This window comes from Cottoperca gobio, chromosome 17 (genome assembly GCF_900634415.1).
Source record: "Cottoperca gobio chromosome 17, fCotGob3.1, whole genome shotgun sequence".
In the NCBI taxonomy this organism is placed as follows: domain Eukaryota; kingdom Metazoa; phylum Chordata; class Actinopteri; order Perciformes; family Bovichtidae; genus Cottoperca; species Cottoperca gobio.
In genome coordinates, this window is record NC_041371.1 from 17162561 (window position 1) to 17189460 (window position 26900).

Here is a 26900-nt window from a genome sequence, read left to right on the forward strand (position 1 = left end):
GTTTGACCTTGAGTACAGCGCGGTGCTTTAGTCGTAAGAGAGAGACAGGCGCAGAGTAAACCAGAGTACGTGCTATTTGAATGGGTCTGTTGAAAGCTGATAAGCCATTTTAACAACTCAATGGTTGAATCAGTTGTCACCTTATTTAATTGCTGAAATCTTCTTTTCCTCAATTCTTATTGTTCCTATATGGATATGTCTTCCTAAATCAAATTCAAAGGCATGCAGCCTACATGGAGTTTGGTTGTAAAAGCAATTGGATCTAATTGATTGAATTTATATTTTTGATATAACCTATAGCTTCAGTTTATATGATAGAGGTGAGTTGGGGAATTGAGGAGAAAAAGAAAAGTTAGATATTTGTAAGATATCAAAAACATTGAACGCTTAAAGGTATTTAATGCCAGTGTATTACTTTAATATTTCTACAAAGGCTTTCCACTGACTCTAATGTATTCTATCACCAATTAATAACATAATTCGTATAGAAAGTCATGACGTCCGTATATCAGTGTGATGTTGTCTCGCGCTTAGATGTTTGCAAGCATCTGAGAGGAGAAGCTTCATTTGGCAGATATCAATTTTTGCACACATTTATTGTCCTCGAACAAGAAGCCGAGCCTCTTTGTTTTCATAATGAGGTGAACATCGATCACTGTTAATCACTTAGGCCACGCAGGCCTACAGCTCTATGTTAATGAGCCATAGAGTGGTATCATGTTTACTCAGTTTGGGTCCTTTAATGACTTTGTCATTAAAAACAGGAACCAGTGTAGCTAAGCAGTAGACTGTAGATCACGTCAAGGTCATCCAGAGTTGGTTTGCAAAGGGAAAAAAAGCTCTATAGCTCTGCCTCTGTTCTGGGGGTTTTTTTGGGCATTTTGGCCAAACGTTGCGGTTATGTGGCACAACGCTGGAGCCACTCGAGTATCAAGCATCCTACTGCAGTAATATTTGTTAATTTATTCTCTCATTATATCATATCTGATTTCATCTACAGTGTTGCAAGTATTTTGCAGATGCAAGCAGGCAGAAAGAAAAGACAAGACAGGCAGATGATAAACTAAGGTAATAATACTATACATTTAACAGGTAATATCACTTGTTTGTTCGTGGATGAAAATATTATTCAGCTGCTATTATGAAACCGGTTGAGCCTTAAAACCTTTTTTTTTGCTGCATTAAGCTGAGAACTGGGGTAATTAGCACAGTAAATGTTAAGAAAACACAGCTGCTGTATGTTTGTATAATTAACTTTGGTTATGTGGCCTCTTAGCTGCGTAAGCTTTTTTTTTTATGTTGATAAACAAAATCATCTTTCTCCGTTATTTTCCCAAATCTTTATGGTTTTCTTTTGTTGCCTTAAGTTCTTTATTTATTATATAAGCTTCATATGTTCTTGTTCTTTAAGGATATAAACCAGCATCAGTTTTTACATATTTCATGGTTGTACTATATGTAGCAATGTGTGTTTGAGTGAAAACAATTCACCAGAGAGTCGTGCTGGATGACATTATGGCACAAATCCTAAACCGTTCTAATTTCCATATTTCCATCCACATTTTTGTATTACAGATCCCTCTTTTACTCTGCACTTCCCTTACTCTTTTGAGATGTTGTTCTCCGTCTCTTTGCCTCGCCTAAACTGGATGAGCATTGTGACTGGATTGCGTCCTGACTGCGGAGAGTTCCCATCACAGCGTGAGCCTGACAACTTCCATATCTGCTTCTGAAGAGCTGACGCCAACGTGAGCAATCCAGACCTGTCACTTACGATGATGTGTGCTGCTGTGACTGGATGAAAAAATGAAACTGTATGCAGATTTTAAAAGGGAATAAAGAAGTTATAGAGAGCGCAGCACTTTGTGAGTCAGAGGGAAGATATCATGGTGTTGGTATTTCTCTGTAGTTTCTTTGAGGATAGAACTGTACACATCAGTAATGACTCCTTTCAGACTCGTAATGCATTTAAACTAATTCATTAATAGTTCATAAATCAGTTCCTTGTTCAAGCCAGGATGAATAAGTGTAGATCAAAGCTACATGCCCGCTGACAACAATAATTACCCTTAATGTCTTTGATATTTCCATGTTGTTGTTTTGTGAAGCAATAGTGATGCAGGTGTATTCAGGTCCTGAAAAAAGTTACTTTTCTTATATAACTATCACACTACTGTTAGCACACGCACTGTGGCGTTTGATGAAACATTGTTAATGCAGAAAGTAACTGGGATCAGACAGGCCTTCACATACTGTACAAGAACATGCAGGCTGGTGACATTGATTAAATGAAATCACCAGATCACCAGATCACCAGATCACCAGATCTGAAACTAGTTGAACACCTGAGGGAGTTTTTGGAGCATCACATCAGACAGTTCTCTCCATCACCATCATCAACACACCAAATGTATTTCAGTGCGATGTGACGACACACAGTTGATCAATCAGGGTCAACAGAAGTACTGACAACTTCCAAACGTACCTGCTCACACATGCCCATGACTACATCAGGTTGTTCTCACTCACTGTTCTACTTTTACTTATGAAGTAATGCAGCGGAATTTGTATACAATCCACGTAATCAAATTGTATGTAACCCACGTAATGGTTAGGGATGACAATCTTAAATCATGATACAATATAATTGCAATTTTATATAGTATTATGATAACATATATTGGGATATTTTGCGATTTATTAGCTTTTTTTAACTGCAAATTATGCAGTTTATCAACATCTGATTTATCGAATTAAGTTTTCGGCGCATTTCTGCTCAATAAGGGCGATAAAGACGGAGGACGGATAGGTCCAAAAATCTTCACCCAGGAGACCATTCGTGTACCGTGTGAAACCAAGTTAACGCTGACTTATTTCCGTATTACTTAAGTAACGCCACTATTGTAGCTATTTGAACACACATTTTGCCCCATTCGCAAGCATCTGCAATGCACTGATCCCTCGTGTTGCTGCACATTCGTAGGATAAGTAAATACGTTGTCGTAAGATATCATACGAACCTGTTGTAAGAGGATACGTTGGATGAAAGCAATCCCATGCACCCAGCTCTGGTGTATGCTGCATCTGCTAAAGTAAAGCTAATATCTACTATTTTAAAGCATTTTATTCTCTCCAAATAATCATCTTTAGGGAAGAATAAAAAGAAAGCAATTACTAAACCAAAAATAGGGAGAAAGAAGGAGGAGCAGAGGGAAACAACCTTGTTTGTTTCTTTTTGTGCCATCAAGCCAACTACAGCGTGAGAGAGAGAAAAGGCGTTTGTGTGTGTGTGTGTGTAGCTGAATCTGTAACTAGCAAGGCAGGCAGCTTGACTTCCTGCTGTGATCCTGATTCAAAATCCTCACCAGGGAGAGAGAGAGAGAGAGAGAGAGAGAGAGAGAGAGAGAGAGAGAGAGAGAGAGAGAGAGAGAGAGAGAGGCAGAGAGGGTGGGCGATATAGAGAAAGAGTGAAAAAGTGTAGCCATAGAAAGGCAAAGAGGACAGGAGAGACGTGAAGAGAAGGGGAGACCAATTACGAAAACCCAACCACAGAGGGATAAGAGAGAGAGAGAGAGAGAGAGAGAGAGAGAGAGAGAGAGAGAGAGCGCGATCTCTCTGCGTCCGGTCAGTCGTTCAGCTGATTAATTTGTGACAGGAGGGATTTCTCTGCTCTGTGCCTTGAATTGCTGCTCTAATTTATATGGTAATCTTCTTTAAGACTCCAGCAGCATACAAAAACCTTTTATTTCCATCTATGCTAAGCCTAAACCCTTTTCCATACTCACTACACATTTATAAATATATATACATGCGCAGAGAACGCGTGGGTCATACTCTGCACCAACGTGATTGTATGTGGGTAATGTGAGGGCACCTCTCAATTTCACTTTCCTGATAATAAGTTTCCCTGTGCTCGGTTCGTATTCATGACTGTCTCTTATTACCACGAATAATGCTTAAAATGTTTGTCCCTCACCAGAACTCATGTCACCGCTGTAAATAATTAGGGGAGTGGCTTAATGCTCAAGGGCAGCCTGAGGGACACGGGGACAGAGTGGTTTAGGAGAGTTTGCAAGGACGGGACATAAGTATGGGCGTAACTGCTGAGTTGGACACTCAGTAGGCTAAAGCTACATCCACACTAAATGAAAAGAAATAATTTCCGCCCATACTAAACTGCCTGAAATGCATATTACATGACCATTCACGTACAGTAGGCATGCGTGTGCCGGTGTAAACAGGAAAAAGGTTGTCTACCCTGCGGTTGTTTGCTTGGCTGCACTACATCCATTCAATGTGTCTTTGATGAACTTGAACGACAGACTGACGAGATCATCTCTCATGATCTGTGTCTCTGCACCGAAACTCAAACTCAGTAGTTCACACAAATGTATCCTTTCCTCTTTGTATGGATGGATTGTTAACATCAGTGGATGTTATCATTTCATTTAATTAAACTTTTATGACTTTTAGAACTTACTGTCTGTAGTTAGGAAGCAGCTCAGCTACTGAGCTTGCATGTCAACAGATCCATCTCATTAAACTCTATCTGTTGATGTCTAACGACTGTCAGCACCAGAATGGAACAGACTTGGTCTAACTTGGTCTGATCCGTCCTGATGCCAAATCATAAATATCATTGGTAAGGGCTCTAGGCTTCACTCTTTCCTAGTTCTACCCTAAAACACATCGATTAAACTGTTCTATGAACCAGAAATAACTCAAATCTTGCTTTCTGACATGTCTTGAAATACCATGCTTCTGACAGGCCTACAGCAGAGATGTTTTCATGAGAGTGGGTGCTGGTAAGAGAAATACATTTTTCTCATTTGTCTCCAGGAATGGAGTAAACCCCCCTTAGGATTTTGGATGTAGATCAGTTTGAAAATGGAGTGGTATTCCTCTTTTAGCTCTGTCGTCTCTCCATCCCCCTCCAGAGGTAAAAGTCCTTTTACCGTGGCCGTCAGTGTGAATGCCAATTAGAAAGGGATTGCCGGGATATATAAAGTAAAAGCTGTAAAAAAAAACACTAGTAGAGGCACTGCTGGTAATCCTTTAATCCTTTTGGTGGTGAGTTTACAACCAAGACCTCAGAGGGTTTAGAACCTCAAATTAATCAATCCTGAATACACTTTTTACAATGTGGATGATATTTGTGTTTACCGACAGAGAATACAAACAAGTGCAGAGCACCCTTTACACAGAATCTCAGTTTGACAAGCCAACATCACTTGATGAGTGCTGGGAAGCAGGCGGGTGGTAAACAATACTCCTTCTCTTTGTGTGCGTGTGCGTGTGTGTGTGTGTGTGCAAGAATGAATCTGCACATTAGGGTTGAAGTAATTTTAGATTTTAAACATATTACTGCATATTAAGATTAATTCATTCTATTATATTTAATTCACATTTCCTGCTGAAAGCACTTATAAACTCAGCACAACTAGTAAACTAAAATATTTCTATTTTCTCTGTCATTACCATCAAATTATTAAGAAATTATACATATTTCAGAAATGTGTTGTTTTACAGCCCAGGACAGTAATCTCTGGTGGGAAAATCCTACATCTTTGGTTTTTTTGTTGAGTTAGAAAATACTAGAATCTGCCTAAAAGATTTGTAAAAAGATTCAAACTGTAGTCGTCAATATGCAGTCCCGGTTATATGGAAGTATGATGGAGTTTTCATTTACAGTTTCTGCACTCTTTCCCTCTATATTCACTCGGTATAAAATGTTTTTGCCAAGCAGCTAAGCTGAACGCTTCCACTAGTAGGAGAAGAAACCTCTGCACCCGAAACCCAGGTGATTTCAAGGACAGACTTTTAGTATCACCAGCTGCATGGTAGTGTTCAGGAGGTTTGGAAAAAAGGTGACTTTGTTTCAGTGCCTATAGACACACAAGTCAACACAAAAGGTTTCCCTGAGGTATTTTCTCCCGAGAAAAGGCAGTAAGTGAATTCAAGGGAAATACTGCGATCTCAATCCCAGCCGCATATTCAGTAACATCAAGGTATTTGTAAATAGTTTTTTTTACCTGTGAGCAGCTCTCGGATCTCCACATCTGTGGTCTTCCGGAGCAGTCGGACCAGAGCTGGTATGCCTCCGCAATTCTTCAGGGCGATCTTGTTGTCGTCGTTGGCTTTGCCGTACACCAGGTTCCTCAGGGCTCCGCAGGCGCTGCGGTGCACGTCGGTCATCCGGTGGTCCAACAAGTCCACCAGCAGCTGGATGCCACCCTGCCGCCGGATCTGAGAACGGAGGCGGGGGGACGGAGTTAGGGTGACAGCAATAATACAAATAATAAGAGTTGTTTCCAGGCCAATTTCCCCGACAATGTAACAAGAAATGTTGGTGTCTAGACAATATCAGAAGAAATTAAGGCTCGTTAACGTCCACTTGAGAAAATAATTTCACACTTTTGATGATGGGGTTGGAGAAAATGTTCTCATGTAAATATTAATTTCTCCTTTGTCAACACTTGTAAACAAACAGTGCGCTGTGGCTACTGTGGCACTGAAGCACAATTTATTTAAATGCCAGCCAAAGCACTTTCTGTCCCATCACCCCTCTAAGTGTCTGCCGCGCTCCCTGCTCTCCTCCGTCTAGACAAAGAGAAAATGTAGGGCAGACTGCTTTCTATAAAGAACAAGAGACATTTTAGTGAAGGAGATTGCACGGGGGTAAGGCCGTTGTGCTTGTGTCTTTTGTGCTCCAGATAAAGGTACATCAGCATGAAGCTTATTACAGACAATATCAAAATGGAAATGGATTATTTAGAATGTTAGACGTTTAACTTACAAACTTAATTATACGTGAAAAAAAAGAAAAGCTCTGCAATTATAATAAAAGCAAAACATTACAATCAGCAGGATGATGACTGCTGTACCTCACTTGACAATGAAACAAATAAACAGCTTTGTGTTATCATTGTTTTTGGATTAATTGAAGTTTTGTTTATCTGTAAATTGTTGAAAAATGCTTATCACAAGGTCCAATAGTCCAAGGGATTGTCTTATAATTGCTTATTGTGTATGGAAAACATAAAAAACCCAGAAGGGGTTGACTTAATAATGAAAAGAGATAGAGAATAACTCAACAGAAATGCATTAAAACTATTCATCTGAAAATTTTAATGACTAAAATGTTTGTCGAGTAATTTTCTTTCAGTCTTGTCTCGCCTTAGTGACACAGAAGGTATCTAACAACTAACACACCGAGACGCGTCGGTAGAAACGTGTCACCAACACAACAATTGTTTTCCTATAGTATGGCCGCCTGGCGTTGCATTTTCTTTCCAGCGATTTGGTTGCGCACGCAGCCTCGTCCCACAGGCGTACCACAATATTTTGTCACAAAGTGCTTTGCCAGGGTGTTTTTGAAGCAGCCGTGCCTGTAGCGACATGTCTCGATGTGATCGCGGCCTAAAAGGAATATATCGAGCGTGCAATAACACCTCTTCATCTGCATGTGGTGCTAGGAGACTGAACAGGCCATATATATATCCCTCTGCATCCTGTCTATTACGGTAGTTCACCGTTCAGGCGTCTCTCTCAAGGACAAAAACAATCTGGGCTGTGGGTTGTAGTTTTGGCAGCCCTGCTCTTATACACTACCATGCTTCATTCTACATCACAATTTCAACATCAGTCATCTTTGCCATCCGTCTGTCTCCGCTCTATCTTTAATGTGTGTTGGCTGATTGCCGTTAGAAGATCTTTGTTTGCCCTCAAATCCATCGTCTCCATGGGGATTAATAAAGTGGAATTGAGCTGAATTGAGTTGACATTGAAAAGACAGACAGAACAGTTTTCTGAGTGATGACGGCTCTAAAGGACAGAAGGATAGACTGCAGGAACAGAGCTGTACTCAGAGTTGGGTTAAGTGTGCGTAATGAGGAGTTAATGCCGGCTAATATGAAGTTTGGTGGAGCTCAGACAGCGGCACATATGGGAGTTTCTCCTTAATCAAGACAAATCTTTAATTTTCAGGCGAAAGTATTGTGGAATTGGCTGTATTTACAACCTGCCTGCTCAGTGTCTGGTCCTTCACTATGTGTCAAGCTATTTAAGTGTTGGCTGGTCCACATGAACAAAGACTTTTCAGTGCATTCAGAGAATAAGACCTTCTTGATCTCTGCCAAATACCAAATTGGTATGCATATTTATGTTATATAAAATATCTTCTGTACATTGCTGGATTTATATTTCCTGATAAATAATGCCAAAGATTTGCTGCATGGTTCTTCGGCCCTCGCGATTGTGTGCGCAACCGACCACCTCGGTTTACCTCGTTTATTGAGACTGGACTCGAGGACCCGGCGTAAAAAAGCCCTGTGGAAATGTTGTTGTATTATTTCTCCGTTGGTCAGTTGCATGACCAAAAGTATTTTCAGGCGAGTGCACACACTCACCCACTCACTCTTTGTTAAGAACTCTTGTCCCCTGCAATCTTGCCCGTGGTACTCAAAGCACTGAAATATTCCCACATGAAAACAAACAGCAGTGTACCTTTCCAGAAACAATGTTCAGATGAACTTTCAAAACTTCAGCAAGAAAAAAAACACTGCAGTATCTGCATTCCTATCTGCATACTAGAGGAAATAGTGGTAGTCACCAACTCTGAATAACAGGCAAAGTATGCATGGGTGTGTGTGTGTGTGTGTGTGCGTGCGTGTGTGTGTGTGTGTGTATAAGCGACAGGGTGAGTTAGGGCCAAGCTGAGTTTTGGAATTCAATCTCTCCCTTGATGCGGTTTCTCCTCAGAGATCAATACCTCAGATTTGATCTTGTTGTCTCCGAAGCAGAGGTGCTGGAGGTAGGCAGCAGCGTTGGACTGGACTGATGGGAACTGATGCTGCAACATCTGGATCACCTCCGGAAGCTCTGGATCCCTCCAGCCAAACTCCCTAGAGAGACACACAATGAAAGTACAGTATGTTGCGATGTGTGCAGCAGCTTGTGCACTGTAACCCTCATTTAAAATGCTCACCGGAGACACAGAAAGAGAGAGACAGAAATTGAGGTTGGAGATTAATCAAAAGAAAGACATATTAAACACATACATTTGTACATTTATGTTCTGTTTAAATGTAAATGTGTATGTACTGTCTGCCAAAATGTGGGTGTTCCATTAACTTCATCAATGTAGGCCTAGCTAGAAGATAAAAGCATTTTTCTTATATGTACAGCACTGTTGTGTACTTTTGTTTTGGGTAGCCCCCTTAATTCCTATTAATGGAATTCTTAATGCTTTGACAATAGTTTGCTTTCAACAGTTTGTGCTTGTCCCCATATACAAAGCCTGCTCCACAGAAATAAGGATGATAGTCTTAGAAAACATGTATAATATCAAGTCAAGTCCAGCGGCCTTAAAAACATACCATTTCCCAAAAGCCCTGAGGCGGGAATGAGGGGAAATGGGGCTGGATATATCTCAAGCTTGTTAAACAAATAAGTTATTGGGCTTGTTAACATTTTCTAACGTTAGAAACTTTATTTGACTGAATTTATTGAAAAATTGAGCTTATTAGCATGAATACTGTGTAATATATGTTTTAACTCTCCTATAGTGGGAACAGTGTTGCACTCAGTGGGAGCAGTGATGCTGCGCTTTGGACTGAAGGATGCTGCAGGTCAGGAGTAAGTTTGGTGTTTGAGATACGAAGGACATCACAGAGATGCTGTCGCTCATTTTGGTTCTCAACCTGCTTTTGTTCAGAGTTAACAGAAAATGTTTGCTCACATATTTGAGTGGGGAAGTGCGCAACATTGAAGTTGCGTAGTTGTGTCTCAAAGAGACGGAGCTTCACACAGAATGCTTTCATGTGCGCAGTAGGCTCTTGTTCAGTGTTGAGATGACCAGTAAGATCAACTAAACAGGTCAGCCAACCATGGAGGGTCTCTCAGCTCATGAAGAGGTCGCTCCTTCTCTTTCAAAAACAGATCGATTTCTGATTTCAGGGAATAAAACCGCTGCAGCACGGAGCCGAGACTCAGCCAGCACACATCAGAACGGTGGAGTACGGCCCCGTATTCAGCATCGACATCAGACAGGAAAGCTTTACATTCTCTGTGGTAAAGTCCTCGTGCTCGAATTATGTTGTGTCCTTTAGACTCCTAAGACCAAGCAGCTCTTCCGTAACGTAAAAGTTATCGTCAACTCTCCGCAAAAAACAATGAACAGCTGTGCGGCGACTGTCGCATCTGTGCTCTCATCACATGCAATCAGTACAAATCTAAAGCACAAACTTTATCTGACACTTGATGTTTTAAGTTAGCTGACAAGTCAAAACTGTGTTTCTGTGTTAGAACTAAGAAGTGCAAAACATTCAAGCGCAAGTTTCTATCTGGGCCATATTCCATTATACTTTTAGAATGTGCAGCGGGCCAATTAAAAATGGACCGAGGGCCGCATTTGGCCCACGGCCCTTTTTTTGGACACCCCTGCCCTAGGCCTTCGTTTGGAAAACTTCATGTCCGAAGAAAAGAGGCCAGTCAGATGGGTCGTATCTCTAACCCGCACTGTGTTGTACTACATTGCATACTGTTTTTGTTTTCACTGTTATAGTTGGTGTATCATAGTCAGTGTAGGCGCAGATTCTAATTAGTTCTCTCCTCTCCTTTCCTCTGCCTCTGACTGTAGGTGTGTGTGCATGTGTGTGTCGGGAGCGGAGCCCCGCCCTTCGCAAAACAGAGCAGAGGAGAGAATGTGAATGCAGTAAACACTGAAACGTGCACATAAATTAGATTAATAACATGAGCGTTTACTTTATTTAATAAAAGAGCACCTGTTCAATGTGAAAAGTGAGTTAAAAGTTTGTGAAATAAAAAAAACACCTTGAATTTCAGGGGGGCCGCAGGGGCCAATGGTAGGGGAAACACTGATAGTACAAAGAACTTGCTTTAGATCAGGGGTGCCCACACTTTTTCGGCTTGTGAGCCGAGTGCGATGCGAGTGAATCAACTTCAATATCTTCCCTGGGCTGGCACTTCCTTATGAAGTTGACACTCATTGGCTCTTGATGGCTATAGACAACGCATGGAAGCTCCGATTGGCTCAAATGAAGTGTCAATCGAAAGGTCAGAGTTCGGCATCCTACCTTAGAAGCGTCTAAAAATTGTACACATCGATCAGCTGATTTCTAAGATTGCAACAGCTGTTCATGGGCTTTTGAGATGTGAAGATGTTCATGATGGATATATTTTTACTGGAAACGATCTATTGGACCTTTGGCAATGACACAGGAGTGTTCTTTTTGGATTATTACTGATTACAGGATTATGATGAGACTTCATAGTTGAGTTGGCTCAAAGTTATGATTTTGATTGTGACTTTGCTTGCTAGTTTGGGATGCCTACTGTTCTCGCTGTTGTGATTTTGATCTCAAAACTGTTTTGCTCACTAAATAGACGACTCTAATCTTTTGAACGATATGTGGCATTGCGTAACAACTCCATCATGGCGGACTGTAAACAACACAGGGCAAGATACAACCTCTCTGAAAATGCAAAACTATCACATGGTGCACCCGTTATGTGGTTAACAACAGTACACTGTAAAGAGCTTCCTCCTGCTGGGATGAATTATTTCTTCTAAATGCCCCAGCTGCTTTGGTTTCAGCGTGTAACAAGGGTCTATCAATGCTTTTGCCTTAAGGCATGCTTCAGGCACACAGGCACACACACACACACACACACACACACACACACAAACTAAGCTCACTAACCCTATACTTGTGTGTAAGAGTGTGTGTAAAAAGAAGAAACACAGTTGATTAACGTGAGAAAGATGTGATGTGAGAGAGTGAGGGAGGATAGGGAGGTGGGGCTTATCGATGGAGATTATCTGTCGCCAACAGCAACGAAATATCACGTTTCCTTGACAGCGATGGTTTCTAGTGACCAGATAAAACTGGGGCCGGATTTTTCCACTTTTTGTTTGGGGCAAAGTTGTATTCCCCCATGTCGTTAACATTGTTGTCTATAACTCCGAATAAATAAAGGAGACGATACTTCCTGAATATTCAGGGGAGACACTACAGGCAAAGTTTATTCGTGCACTCGTCAATTCAGAGTCTGGCCTATTTTGAACATGTCTTCTTTCAGACTGGTGGAAAGGAAACATGCTAAATACAAATGTAGGCGTTTATTTTACTACACTTTGTCTAATTGCGTCTGTAGATTTCTTCTCAATTCACCAAAATCAGCAATAGATAATGCCTCATTTGCATATTTAACCTAACTTTTCTGAAAACTTGTAATACAAAAGATTACTGCCTTAATGTAAGAAATGAACTGGGAAAGTTTCATGGTGATATCTATTAGTTAATAATGTTAACCCTATTCCCCTTTAGTGTATATTTTTACAATTCATATCTTTAAATCTTTCTCATTCTCTGAGGCAGAAATCTCCACTTCAGTAGTATTAACATACACCAAACCTTCCAGTTTCATTCCTATCTATATCCTGAAGGTTTTTACAGAGTGGCGAGTTCATGTATCATTTATAGCCTGATTTATAGAACATTCTATTCCTAACAACGTGACAAATGTTCTCTTAATAACAGTATTTTCTGATATGTGGAGTCATACAAAGGGATATTGAAAAATTCCCTCAGTAAAAACCAGTCTCTAACATGTCATCTAAATGAAACAAGTATTTTGAATCTAGCTTTATTAAATGTTCAGATTTATCTTCAGGAAATGTATACAAATGATGCCTCATTTGTATATTTAAACATAGCATTTTCAGAAAACTTGTAATACAAAATATAATTGCCTTTATGTGTCTAATCAACTGGGGATTATGTACCTTATCCACCTGGGGTTTGCCCCCTTAATTTAGCTCCGGTACCTCACCCTGTAGTGCGGGTGACCCATGGCCATTTGATGTATGCCATTCCCCTTCTCTCTCTCCTCTCTCTCATTAAAGGCATAAAAAGCCCAAAACATTTGTTTAACTATACATTTTTGTTTACTATGCTCTGCTACTTTTGATATTCTCTTCATTCGGTTTCTGGATTAAATCCACACATTTGCAATTTTTTTATTTTTCTGACAGTTGTGAGACGTTTGGGCTGCATATAAAAGCCATGTTTGCTCTGCTCTTATAATGAAACCATTTCTCTTTCATGTATCTTATTCTTAAGGCAGCAACAGCACCACGTCCCCATGGAGATAATTTCAGTTCAATCTAATCTAACGTAAACATATGCACGCACAAACAATCTCAGGATTGCGCAGATACAAACACACGCGCACACCACCAAGTGCCGCAGGACAACTCAGTATGCAGCTAATAGCACACACACACACACACACACACACACACACACACACACACACACACACACACACACACGAGCACGATCCAGCGCACTTACATGTACAGTAGTCAAACACACACAAATACACACTCAATGACTTGCATGCACACCCAGCCATCAAAGGCAGTGCAGAAGAGCCAGGATTAGAAAGCTTTTGTCTCTGAGTTTTTATAATGGGCCAATAGGATAAACCCAGTGTTTCAAAAGTGGGGAAATTGAAGAGAGAAAGAAGAGAGAATTATTTCAAAGGTTTTTTTCTCTCTCTCTCTCTCTTTGAAATCCTCCCTCTCTCTTTAACAATTTTCTTTTCTGATTTTTGTTTTTAACTCTCTTGTCTCAGTGTCTCTCTCTGTTTTCTTTTCCCGCCTTGCTCCAGGCAAATTCCTACAGAAACACACATGCAAGGCCACAACATTTACATACATAATGATGTTATGCACATATAGTTAGCATGCGCCTCAACAAATATGATCAGAGATGACATAACCTTGTTAAGGTCACCCTGTGGGTTAATTGGCAGATAAGACATCTAACGTTATGGCTCAGCGAGCTGTCAGATGTGTGTGTGTATGTTTTCTTTTTTTAACATTGTAATTAGAAAGTAGGACACCAGCGATAACATCGCCTGCAGACATGAAGCTTAGTAAAGCAGATGATTTCCCTTCAACAGATTCAAATGCTTATGGATTCATTTGGTTAATTGAAAGGGTTAAACTGATCAACATATAAATCTATAAAAATACTATATATATATATATACTATAAAAAGTCTAATGGAGATCGAGGTGTGACAGAAGTGCAACAAGAAATGTATAACGTACTACTTATTCAAGGAAGTGTACTTTACCTAAATACTTTTTCTTTCTTAGTTACACTTTTATACATTTTAATCTTACGTTTTTGGACTTTTTGGAAAGTGATTTATATTCTTACATTTGAGAATTACAAACAATTACAATGGAGGACAATGACTTGTAATGTAAGATTTTTACAATATAGTATTGTTACTGTTGCTTAAGTAAAGGATAAGGATGATTTTATACAGCAAATAATTCCAAATATAGTAAATAACATATAAAGGTAACCTTACAAGCGAGTAACACTATATTTAACCATCAAACTAAATGTAATACACTGGATTTCTGAGTGTTTCTCCGCCTTTTAGTAGTGTCTGTTCTGCAAAATCATGGCAAATGTCACTAATAGTAAAACAATTTGACTTTAAAAACAATGACGTCAGCCAAGAAAATCTATGTTTGGAAAGCCAGCAGTCAGCTGAGGCTTTTATACGGCGTGAAAGCAATGACAAGAGAACACTTTCTTGAAAAAGAAAACATCGTACATTGTTTACTTTTCTAAATTTGTAATGCTTGCCTTCACATTGTAAAGTAAAGAAATACAATCTTTTGATAAATGACTACACAGTACAGTGGAAGTTCTCTCTTAGCTTTATAACTAAAGGGTGAACAATGGAGCTCGACTTCAATCATGTCAATGCATCATGATGCAGTAAAAACAAGAATATCCTCTCAACATATACACTTTGTAGACATTGAAGTTTAAGCCACAATGAGCCACATTCAACTGCTGACAGGAGGCTTTCATACAAGTCCGTCAACAGTAATGTTTTCTAAACTGTTTCTCCAGATCTCCTATCCTTTTCTTTGAAAGGTGCAACTACTGAAATGGTGAAATGAGGTTTCAAAAGTGCTTTTCAGGTCCATTATTCATCCAAACAGCCCACAGTGATGTTGCCAAAGAATAAACACTACTTGCAGGCCAAAGCAGCACTTTTGGCAGCACTCTACAATAATTATTATAAAAAAACACTCTCATTTTCATCCCTTATTCTATGTCTCCGTCTTTTCCTACAAAATATGTCTCACATTCGCCTTCTTCTTGAAGCGTGAGATCAATGTGGGGGCACACACGTGTAACTGCAGACATTCACACAAACAAGAAAACACACATACGCACACAAGTGGTGCTTTATGTACTGCATATAATAGAATGGGCAGTTAACACTTGAATCAATGTAGGACACAGTCTAATTGTTGCCAGCCTTCAGGCACAGAATATTTGACACACCCACACACACTCACAGAAAACATACAAGTGTGCTTCAGAACACCAGGACAAGAAAAAAACACCACCATACACACACATTTTCAGATGACAGGAGTCATGAGTATGTGCGAAAAAAATCAAAAACATGCAGAAAAGAGAACGCAGGCACGCACACACACACACACGCACGCTTGCACACACGTACACACACAATGACAGAGCCAGGGCCCTGAAGAGAAAGTGCCACATCGCAGTGGATCAAACTCAACCCGAGGCCTCAGGCTGTGATGCTTTGAGGGCACGCACACGCACACGCACGCACACGCACGCACACACACACACACACACACACACACACACACACACGCACACTAAAAACACACCTGCCTTTCAGCGATGAGCGTATTTGGCAGGACGAAAAGGAAAAAGGGGGAAAACTAAACAGAGAAAGGTGGGGATACTTTATGTTGTAGCCAGCCAGGTAACTAAAACAAGCATACCCAACAATATGGTGCAGGGAGAAGAGATAATATTGTTTATGTCAGTTAAAGTGCAGCAGATAGTGAGCAATGGACTTTACATGACAATATTCACAACTTGGATTAATTTGAAGAAACATCATTTAGATTCTTTCATACAGGATACATATTGACAAAAGTTACCCGGCGTCTAATTAAGACCTGTGTTTATTTGTCAAAAAGTATATCCACACCTGGCGAGTAAAAGGGACTCAGCGTCGGCTTTTAATTGAGAGTTTACTGTCATTTGTTGTTCTGGGATAAAACAAAACAACATTTTAAAGCAGACTAACACAGAATATACCTACAGTCACATTCAAACTTAATGAAATGAAGAGAGTGTCTGTCTTCTCTCCAGTGTGCGTTCTGCCCCAGAAAGCTGTACTATAATGGTTCATTCACTAACTCTAGCCTGGAGCTGAACTACTTTTCACTCAGCATCTCGCTCTCTTTCTGTGTCTGTGTGTGTGTGTGTGTGTGTGTGTGTGTTTCTCTTGTTCCAGAAAGAAGTGAACACAGGAGAATATGGTGCTCCCAGTCCCAAACACTGTGTGACAACATCACAGCAGGATGAGCAAATACTACTGAGCCATCTGTGAACTTGGGGCTAAAGTGTTCACTAGGGCAGTGTGTGTGCACAGTTTTAGTGTTGGAGGTAAGACAACAATATGCGACCTCTGTAGTCTCATTTAGCCACATGTTACCAACCGTATTTATTTTTTATTGTTTATCATTTTATGTCGTAGAATATAACATTAAAATACCTTTAACTTGTGTTAACCACAGACCTTATTTCAGACATCTAACCAAAAACTTAATGACTTCGAGAAGTGCAAAAATGCAAACTCATTTCTGGGGTTTATGACTCATTCCTGTCAGCACTCTATTAAGATGGAAAACACTGTCAAGGAGAAAAGGAGCATTTGAATAAGAGAGAAAAATAACTGAATAATTGTATGTGTGAGAATGATATTTACTGACATATTTCCTTCATTTATGTGTGTGTGCGTGTGACTCTGAAATCCCTCAAGAGAGCCTAATGTTTAATTTTGGCGACTCAGTGGACTGGGACAAAGTACTGACAAACTGTCAATCCACTCTTTGTTCCCAGCCAGCCAGGTGGGCTATCTCGCTTCACCACTTGTCTAGGTGTGAGTTTGTGTGTGTGTGTGTGTGTGTGTGTGTGTGTGTGTGTGTGTGTGTGTGTGTGTGTGTGTGTCATCATGTCACCCACAACTAAAACATTTACAGCACAATACGAGATGCAGGCAAACCAACAATTAAACCCGGTAAACAAATAAACTCTCTATGAATTATGTATTAAGGAAGCGGGGCGAGGCGCTGTAATGTGAGGGCTGCAGACAGATGATCACTGCTATATCGCGCTGAAAGGATTTCCTGTGAGTCAGGTCTTTTTGTGAATAGAGCCATTTGAAACCAGAGAGCGAACTATCAGTTTTGTGTCTGGTATATTTGTGTGTGTGTGTGTGTGTGTTTTGCCTCTACTCGGGGAGGGAAATGGAGATTGCACCTGATGACTCATCACAGAGACGGACAGGTAGGGTAAACCTGCAGAGTAAACTGACAGGAGAAGAAGAAAGGAGGCAGGAATTAGGGGGAAGTCAAAAATAAATTAGCACGGGTGCTGACTCACTGCATTAACTTTTCTAACAATTTCAGGTGGCTGATTAACAACCAAACATTACAGTGTATTTATAGACAAAATGAATTAGAATACAATAAAAAAAAGCCCCTAACCCTGTGTTGTAATGGTTAGTATCACAAAACAGTCAGATCTCAGATCACCGGGGATCTGTCTACAATAAGTTCAGCTGATGGATACAGTAATTTGCACAGTAGCTGGTTAATGATGGACAACGCTGGTAAAATTCAACAGTTCATGTAATTGTCCTTGCGATGATTCTCTCTTTACTCAAATTTACTCTAAAATACCTATAATCAGAATCACTCCAAGTGCTTCTGGCACTGAGTAATAGTGGTCTGAATATACTGAATTTGAAGAAAACAAACTCCATCTGAATTTTTTTGAAGATGTCTATAGCTGGTAGGTAAGAGCTGGAAAACACAATAGGAACATAGCATCAAGTATTACCAAGTTCAGGTTCAAATTTCAGAACAAAAACACAACATATTAGACAGGTTTTTCTAAGAGTAACACCAAACTGTGAAATTTGGAGATATTATAATATTTATTGATAAAATATTATTTGTATTGCTCACAAATAACTATTATATACCCATATTTCCCTGTTAGTAATAATAACACAGAGTAAGTGAAGTATACATTTTTTGCAATATTTTTGCGTTTCTTTTTATTTTTGAATATAATAAATAAAACTTTGCAAAAAATAAAAAACATTTGTAAAAAATTAACCAATGAAGTAGCGCATCAAATTTCCCAGCGTTTCATTGGCTACACGATACGCCAATCATTGCTATAGGCTCGGTCTGTAAACAAAAGAAGAGGGGCTGGCACTTCCTTATCAAGTTGACACTGATTGGCTATTGATGGCTGTAGATAAGGCATGGAAGCTAAGATTGGCTCAAATGAGGTGTCAATCGATCGCTTAGTGTCCGCTCTACATTTGGAAAGCTTTCTAAAAAGATGTGGCATGGGTACCACATCTAGCATGGTGGACTGTACACAACACATGGCAAAATAAAACTACTCTTACCGTGTACGTCTTAAACGGTAAGAGGTTAAAGGAAGCAAGGGTTAGAAAGGTCAGAATGTGTTGTCGAATGGAAATGTTAGGGAAGTGTTTTACTGTATTGCATGAACAAGCATTTCACATGTTCATACACAGAAATATAAAACTAAACTACAAACCCATTTAACACAGATAAAACCAGTAGCCTAATGTGTTAAACCCCACCTAACCTCAATGTGGGAAGGAGGTTAGAGTGAGAACATGAATGAATAGAAGGGGAAAGAAAGACTGAGGCAAAAATTATAGAAATAATATGTGTGTATACGGTATATGTGTGTGTGTGCGGTGTGTGTTTGAGAGTGTGATGGCATGGCTGACTGACTGGTCCACTGAGGCTGGTAGAGATGAACAAAAGGTCAGGAGATATCAGGCAGAGCTCAGAAACACTCACACACACACCACACGGAGCCCATCTCAACCCCGTGACTGAGTATGGATCAGAGAATCTCGTTGCGCTTATGAGCATGAAATAAAATGAGGCACTTTTATGATCGGGTCGGATCCTGTCTTGCACAAATCTTACTTTGTGAACGCTTCCATAAATTATTGGCAGCCTGAAGGAGGAAACGCGTTGGAGTGCATAAGAGCTCCACAGTAATGTGCCTTGACAAATCGGCTACATTATGTTTTGTTTTTTTAAGTTTTTACAGGATAAAGTTACCATTAGGGGGCCAACTGCAGACGGTGGAAATGACCACACTTCTTCAGTTATCATCTATGTACGGATGCTGATTTCTATCTCCACATAGAGTCTATCCCTTCCATTTCATCAGAGACTACTGAGTGTTAGGTCTCTTTGTAATGGAAGTGCTGAGTTAATTAAAACATTTCAAAGGCGAAAAACATTAGATGAAGACCTTAGACGCACAAGTGAAAACACGCCTGCTGTCTAGACAGTAGTGATGAGTATTTCAAGCAAAAATGCCATTTAATATTCACTGGGAACTATTCGACCATTCTTTGAGGACACACACACACACACACACACACACACACACACACACACACACGTGTCTTGCCACTATTCTCAGCTAATGTAACGGGTTATTGGATGGAAAATATCAATTATAATTTCATTGACCAAATGCAACCTCACTTCCACTAAAATTAGACAAGAAGCAGCAACAAAACCACCAGGACAAACTTCATAAATGTACATATTATTTTTTGGCAATGAGAAGATCAGTACCACTGGCTCAAAAATCTTAATCCGGTGCCAAGATTAACACTGGGAAAGCTACATGAATAAAACCGTCACAAAGAACGTTCAGAAATCACCAAGACAGACAGACAATGGAGACAAATGACTGACCGGAAAAATCAACAGATAGAAAAATGGATGGAGGGATGGGTGGATAGCCAAAGGAGAGAATGAGGAATATAATATAATAAAAAACAGAAGCCATATTGCTACAAATGGCAAACAAGCAATCAGTATTATTATTATTATTATTATTATTATTATTATTATTATTATTATTATTATTATTATTATTATTATTAGTTACTTTAAACTGATTTAGATTTTTTTTTAATTTATTGCAAATTCTTTCTTAGTGTTGTCAGGTCAAGGATGATATTCTGATGTTATATAATGACGTAATTAAATGCAAAGTGCCTTTCAAAGCCAGTGCTCTGATCTACTCTCTAATTTAGAATCCATATAACACTAAATAATAAGTGATCCCTGTTTAATAAGTCACTAAATGGGTGACAGTACAAATGGGTAATGTCATGTGGTCATTAACATTAACATCTGCGTCTGATATTGGTGTCATATAGAGAAGATGGAAAGATTCAGTGAATGAGACAAAGGTAAGATAGAAAGACAGAATGTATATGTAGAAATAAATAGTTGGATTACTTTGTCATTCTTTGCTCGGCTTGATTTTGATTCCACACAAGGAATTCGGGGTCGTACCTATCGAGGGGGGACAGGTAGAGAGAAACAAGAGAGAAGTATTTGTTGGCTGTCTGGCAACAAATGATTCAATAACCGTCATAATAGTGATGATAAGTAAATAGAAATCAAAACGTAGCCACTAGACTCGTCTTTCTCTCTCAACATTTGGTTATTAGGCAATGGTGGAGAAGGTGGGCAGGGTGAAGGGCATGCACTGAGAGCGGGTGGTGAGGAGATGGTGGATATGTTGGGTAATGAGAGGGTCCTAGGATAAAAACTAACTATTTATAAAATTCAGAATTGCTGAGCCAATTATCAGAGTACGTTTGGATAGTGAGCAGAAAAATCTGTAGGTTTCAAATGACGAGGTTTACCTGTGAGTTTACATAGTCATATCCTGAGCACTGTACAGACCCTACTTCAACATCCTTTTAAACTTTATTTTACACACACACACACACACATATATATATATATATATATATATATATATATATATATATATGAACAATGCTATTCTCTCATCTGTGTCATTCTGTTTTAAAGGAATACATCAAGTCATTACAAGGTTTACCTGTGAGTCAACCTAGCTGTTGACTATAGATGTTAAAATGTGTAATTTATTGAAAATGACTAGCTTTATCTCAGAAAAGCAGGGCTTGAACCACTAAAGCTAAATGGTGAGTAAATGACAAGCTAAGCTGCTAAGCCTGTTATGTGTAGGGTACATTTAAACAAGATACAAAATATCTGCCCTTTCTCACATAACTGAGGTGGTGGCAAATGATGTATAAATGGTTGCTCACCTGAAATTGTCCTTAAAAAAGAAACGGAAGCTAAATCCGTTTTAAAATAGAAGTTCAGTTTTCTTAATATGATCCTAGTTTTTTTTATACCTCACACATTCATAGGTTATGCATCATGCCTAAACCATGTAGGTATAATCTAAAATCAATGATTGTGGTGTTGTAGTATTTAACAGCTACATTGACCAATTGGCAAATATCTAAAAAACCTGGTGTGTTTGTTTAGAGATTAAGGCTAGTGAGAGTCTATCATTGTGTTGTTGTCAACAAATCCCATGAAAAGACCGAAACCAACAATGAATTGATCTTATTAACAAGTATTTCCTGTTTAACCAAAACCTCATATGGTTTATTACCAGCTGTGAAAGTGATACTGGTATTGTTTTCATCTTGTGAGTGTGTGCGTGCGTGTGCATGCGTGTGCGTGCGTGTGTGTGTTTGTGTGTCATGGCAAAATGTGGCCCTGGAGACACCTACTGTAGGGGGAACTACCACAGAGGAGATTTTGAGTACTTTGCCATGATGTTTATACGTCAGTGGACAGATTTTGTGATGGAACCCTGCAAGATGCAGTCACGAAACTTTGCAGGTGTGTAGTTGAGATCAAAATGAAGGCCGAGGTCGAAGATGGGTGTTCCTCTGTGGCAAAGACCTCTAGGCTCTGTAGTTTATCTCAAGTCCATATACACTTTCCTGGTGCTGTAAATACGTAACTCGAGCAGTGTTTCTTTTAACTTTTTTCAATAATTATTTCACTTTGAAATATTTTTTAACAAGGATCCTCTTTAAAGGGAAAAGAAATGTCTATATAAAGAGGTATAATAGAGCGCTGCGCCATCGGTGTCAGATTTACTAAAGGTTTAGAATTCACCACTAAATTCTATTTTTTGTCATCATGCAAAAACACTAAGACGGCATTGTAGTTGTATATTTTCTTGATTTTGGTCATTCAACAAATCAAAATTGTATATGCCTAAAGTATAATTATTATTAGGAACTATGCGCTAAGTGATATTTTAAAAATGTACGTAAAAAAAAAGATCTCACCTATGCAGTACCCCAAAGTACCCCTAGGGGTACTAGTAACCCCATTTGGGAAACTGAACTAGAGTACCAAATGTAGATTAATCTGCAAATAAAAATAGTCCCCAATAAATGTCCTCGTTTGAAATATATCTTTAGTAGGAACAAATGGTAGGGAAGCCGGAAAGCATTGAGAGATGGACTGAGACATTGTTAGTTTTGGTCTCTTTACGGGATTTGTTTAGACAATTATTAGATAATAAATGATAACATGCCTTTTGAGCTTCAAGAACAGCTGCAGTGCGGCAAGCTTGGAAACAGTAAAACTTACTGCAGCATCACAATGTTCCTTTATAATAGAATATAGAATATTAAATAATATATCATTAAAATGTTGGGGGACCCTCCCTTTAACACAATGTGGTTGTTGCTACTGAAATAGCACTTTCTCATTCATACAGTGCAAGCACTGGCGGTGCATGTTGTGAAGGTAAAGCAAAATGCCGTGCATCACAAGTCAGTCCTTTGAATGTAGCAGTGCAGATGTGTGGATGCTGGAAGCTGCACAACAATGATGCCAGAGCTCAAGATTGAACAAACAGACAATGTGAGTGCAATGTGCACGGATAAATAAACACTTGGACAATGGGTGAAGGAAAGAGCAATGGCAACAACAACAAAAGTCACCTATCCTAACGACACGGAAAGATGTTCTTGTGCCTCCAAATGTTACCATATAATAAGCAGTTCAGCACAATGTGACTTCCTCATTAGAAATATTACATTTAAGCAAGAAAACAAATGTCTCCTGCTTACACCTGAGCTGAAATGTCACACAGAGAGACATTTCAACTTTAATTAGGCTGCTTCTATCTGTGACAGCATGTCTGTCCAGTCATTAGTCAGAAAGAAAAATCCATGGGACAATTGGAATAGTATTTCAAACTTGATTGTAACAAAAGAATGATAAAAAGCTATTACGTTGGCGCTGTATGCGTCTCTCTCTAACTCTTTTTATGTCTGTATGTCGCTGTGTCTCCCTCTCTCCCTCATTCTCACACACCCATGCTCGTACACAGAGCTCTCTTAGTTTAAAAGCAGACTTCATGCACTTTGCGCATTAACTGTGTCTACTTGCTGCACAGAATGTTACTGATTGTCACTGACACAGAGGTACTCCACTAGAAACTTTTAAATTGGACCAAGAGGTGTACGCAGGAATTCGTACAGCAGTTTGCCCAAAGCCCCAACACCAGGCAAACTAGAGAGGACAGTGAAAGATGTGGCGTGACGTGTGCATCATACTAAAGCCCAGATTCAACCAGCCTTTTACCGCACTGGACCGTCAAATCCTGACAGTCATTTATCTGTTGAGGTGCTACAAACAGTTTGGAGTCACCATGTTAAACTTTAAAACTGTGACACTCTTTTAAAAATTGCAATAGAGCTCTTTTTCACTGTTAAAGCTTGATGTGTACATAATTATGTTTAATGTGGTGAATCTGGCCATCAGTAAGTTCAGTGAAAGTGGAAAGGGAGTGGAACACACAGGCTTCATCATCAAGTCAGAGCTGATTTGACATAAATATGTCTTGTTTTTCCTCACCTTGGGTCCTTCTGGATACTGTCCACTGATGGAGACCGGCCCAGGGAAGCCTCAGGGGGGAGGGCGGGGCCTGACTTGCTGTAAGGCGACTCGGTTGATGGGCAGAACTGAAGAGTGCGGTATGGGTTGGCGTAGTCAGCTACCCCGCCTCCTGCGGCAAAGCTGCCTCTCTGAAAGGTGCCCACGGCGCTCTGGCTTCCTGTTCGCTGCAAGGGGATTGGGTCAACACCGGGGGAAGGCGGGGCTAAAGCAGGAAGCGGAGAGTAGGGAAAGAGCAGATAGTTGAGGACCTCTTGGTACAGTTGGTTCACCACTGGGTTTGATGTAGCCGAGGAGGGGCGGGGAGCAGGGGAAGAAGAAATCGGAACCACACACGAGTGCCAACATAAGGATGCACGTACATATAGACACAATGAGAAAAAGCAACAACACCACCACCAATGAAACAAAACAGCACAGAAGAAAAAAAGCAGAGAGGAAGGAAGCAAACGAATAAATAAAACTTAAATAAATATGGCAAACTGCAATAACAACTTAAAGCAACATTATGTTACTATTTAAACTCAAATAACAGCTTCAAAATCATTTTGATGCAACATTGACTTTCTGTAATTTACGGAGTTTCCTGATGGAAAAAAAGCTTAACTTGTTACAAAAGTAACACTAACCACTAACTTCCGCCAACAGTAAGGCAAGGCAAGGCAAAACAATTCAAAAATATTAAAAGCATTAAGACAGTAGCTGCCGTCAGCTAGTTAGCTGTTAGCTTAGTTAGCTGTTAGCTTAGTTAGCCATGCTGCCAGGACTGGGTGCCCGGAGCACCGGTGTTTACACCGTTAGCACAGGAGCTTTTGACAACTGCGAGGAGGTTTTTAGGCGGGGGGCGGGGGGCGGGGATTCTTCCAAGGAGCAGCGCAGGTGCCGATACTGGGTGAGCGGGTTAGTAATATTACCTGACTTGCTTTGTCTTGTGTTGTTCCACTTGCTTGATGTTTGGCTGTGTTAGCAAATGTGTCAACTTGCTAGTTTTTTTGATCATTCATAAGTAATGTATTCATAAAAAATGCAGTCTGAAACTGTAGGGCCGCTAAATCGCAAACATACCAATCATTACATATTGTTGCTTTAAAAACTCAACAGGTGGGATAACTTTAGGTGAAAAGGTGAACTCACCAAATGATTTTTCAGTAGAAAAATATAATGAAAAAGACAGAAGCAGTCAAATAAATGAGACATGCAAAAAATGATAAAACATTAAGGAAAATAAACATGTCACACGTTACAAGATTAACGTGGTAGGAGATCTCAGGGGCAAAAATGAGCTGTGATACCCTTGACCTCCCACTCTCTGTGTTGACGTATTTCTTTAAAGCTCTTACAATTGACATTTATTATACTGCTTTATTTATATATATATATATATATATATATAATTACCAAAAAATAATTGCCACACAGTGAGGGTTTGGGGCTCCAGGGCAGTTGCCTACTTTGCCCAGTTGGTAGTCAAGTCAGTGTCAAACAGAGAGAGGAATTGTCTTTTTGTTAAAATTGAGCTCAAAAATCACTTGGGCATGATAGTCAACACGGTTACACCGGCTCACTCTGAGGGAGGTGAGCTGGGTCAGTGTGTGTGCGTGTGTGTGTGTGTGTGTGTGTGTGTGTGTGTGTGTGTGTGTTGTGTGTGTACATAACTGAAGGGACCTTGAAAAGGCCTGAGGAAATTCACATGTGATGTGAAGTCGGGTGTAAAGTAAGTGTTGTCTGTTTGTTTCCAACTTTGAATTGACCTTGAAACATAGTCAGGTTTCAACAGCTACTTTGTGTTGTACAGAACAAATTAAAACAGATCTAAGTGTAAAGAAAAAAAAGAAAAATGACAATCAGAGTGCCGCTGTCGTGACTTACATTCACTGCCACAAAGCTTTAAATGGTAATTGAGTTATTTTGATGCATCAGAGTGACCCATCAGTGTGTGCGGAGTACGGCACAACCTCAAATCCTTTTTGGAACAAAACCTTGTGGTATGAGAGGTTTTTATTTCATATTTCTCTGTCTGTGTATTTCCCTTTGCAGCAACATAAATCGTTCAGGCGAGCAAACCTGCAGCACAGCGTTGACAACATTTTAGGACACGGTTGATTTGCTTTGATTTCCAAGCACCCAAGCTAACGCCCATGGGATTAATTGAGATTAATTTTCAGCCTTGAAACTAATTAGTTAACAGACTGTGACTGAGAGACAAATTGCCATTGAGACCCCAATTGGATTTGCCTACCTGATCTGGTAAATAGCGCTACATGATCAGATGGGACGAGGAAATATCTAATATACAGCAGCCTTTAATACAAACCATTAAAAACACCTATATCTTTTTCTGTTCTACCTCAAAGTGTGCTGTACAATAATGATTTGATCCATCACTTCTTCAGTGCATCAGTTGATGGGTTCTTCTACTCTCTGGGTTTTAAATTTAGAAGGGTCACTGGGTGATTTACAACACGCTGCTATTTATAATTTTGGACTATTTGAAGCACATTTCTGTGTTTACAGTGTCACTTTAATCTACTCCAAGTGTTACTACAGGTTCTTCTCCCCTCCTGTTCCTTCTACCTCTTCAGTACCACTTACTAATAAAGTATATTTATAAAGGCTTTATAAGTTTCAACTAATGGTTTTATTAATGGTTAATAAGTCATTAACTAACGCTTTATAGATCAGTTATAAGAAATAAAGAACCACTTTTGGTTTGCTGCACCCGGTTCAAATGTAATCAGCCGATTGAATGGGCATCATCAGTGGTCATCAGCCTCATAGATGTGGGTCAGAAGGGACCTGCTACATCAACCAGAAGGTTTTATGATCTATTCACATGGTTGATCACCGAAAGAAAGGATACAAGAAGACGACCTCTAGCGACCAC

The 26900-nt window shown here is 39.7% G+C and overlaps 1 protein-coding gene across 6 annotated transcripts in view; it reads right to left on the reverse strand.

Moving 5' to 3' along the window:
• The window catches only part of ctnnd2b (catenin (cadherin-associated protein), delta 2b), a 161910-nt gene that overhangs the window by 44870 nt on the left and 90140 nt on the right, over positions 1-26900 (reverse strand). For 4 of the 6 annotated variants that reach the window (XM_029453411.1, XM_029453412.1, XM_029453410.1 and 1 more), the window contains 4 exons: positions 23978-24221; positions 20504-20560; positions 8771-8903; positions 6033-6246 (listed from right to left, as the gene is read on the reverse strand). In XM_029453411.1, the coding sequence (XP_029309271.1) occupies positions 6033-6246; positions 8771-8903; positions 20504-20560; positions 23978-24221 (648 nt within the window). The remainder of the gene's footprint in view (positions 1-6032; positions 6247-8770; positions 8904-20503; positions 20561-23977; positions 24222-26900) is intronic. The other 2 variants (XM_029453413.1, XM_029453414.1) reach the window with 1 other exon arrangement.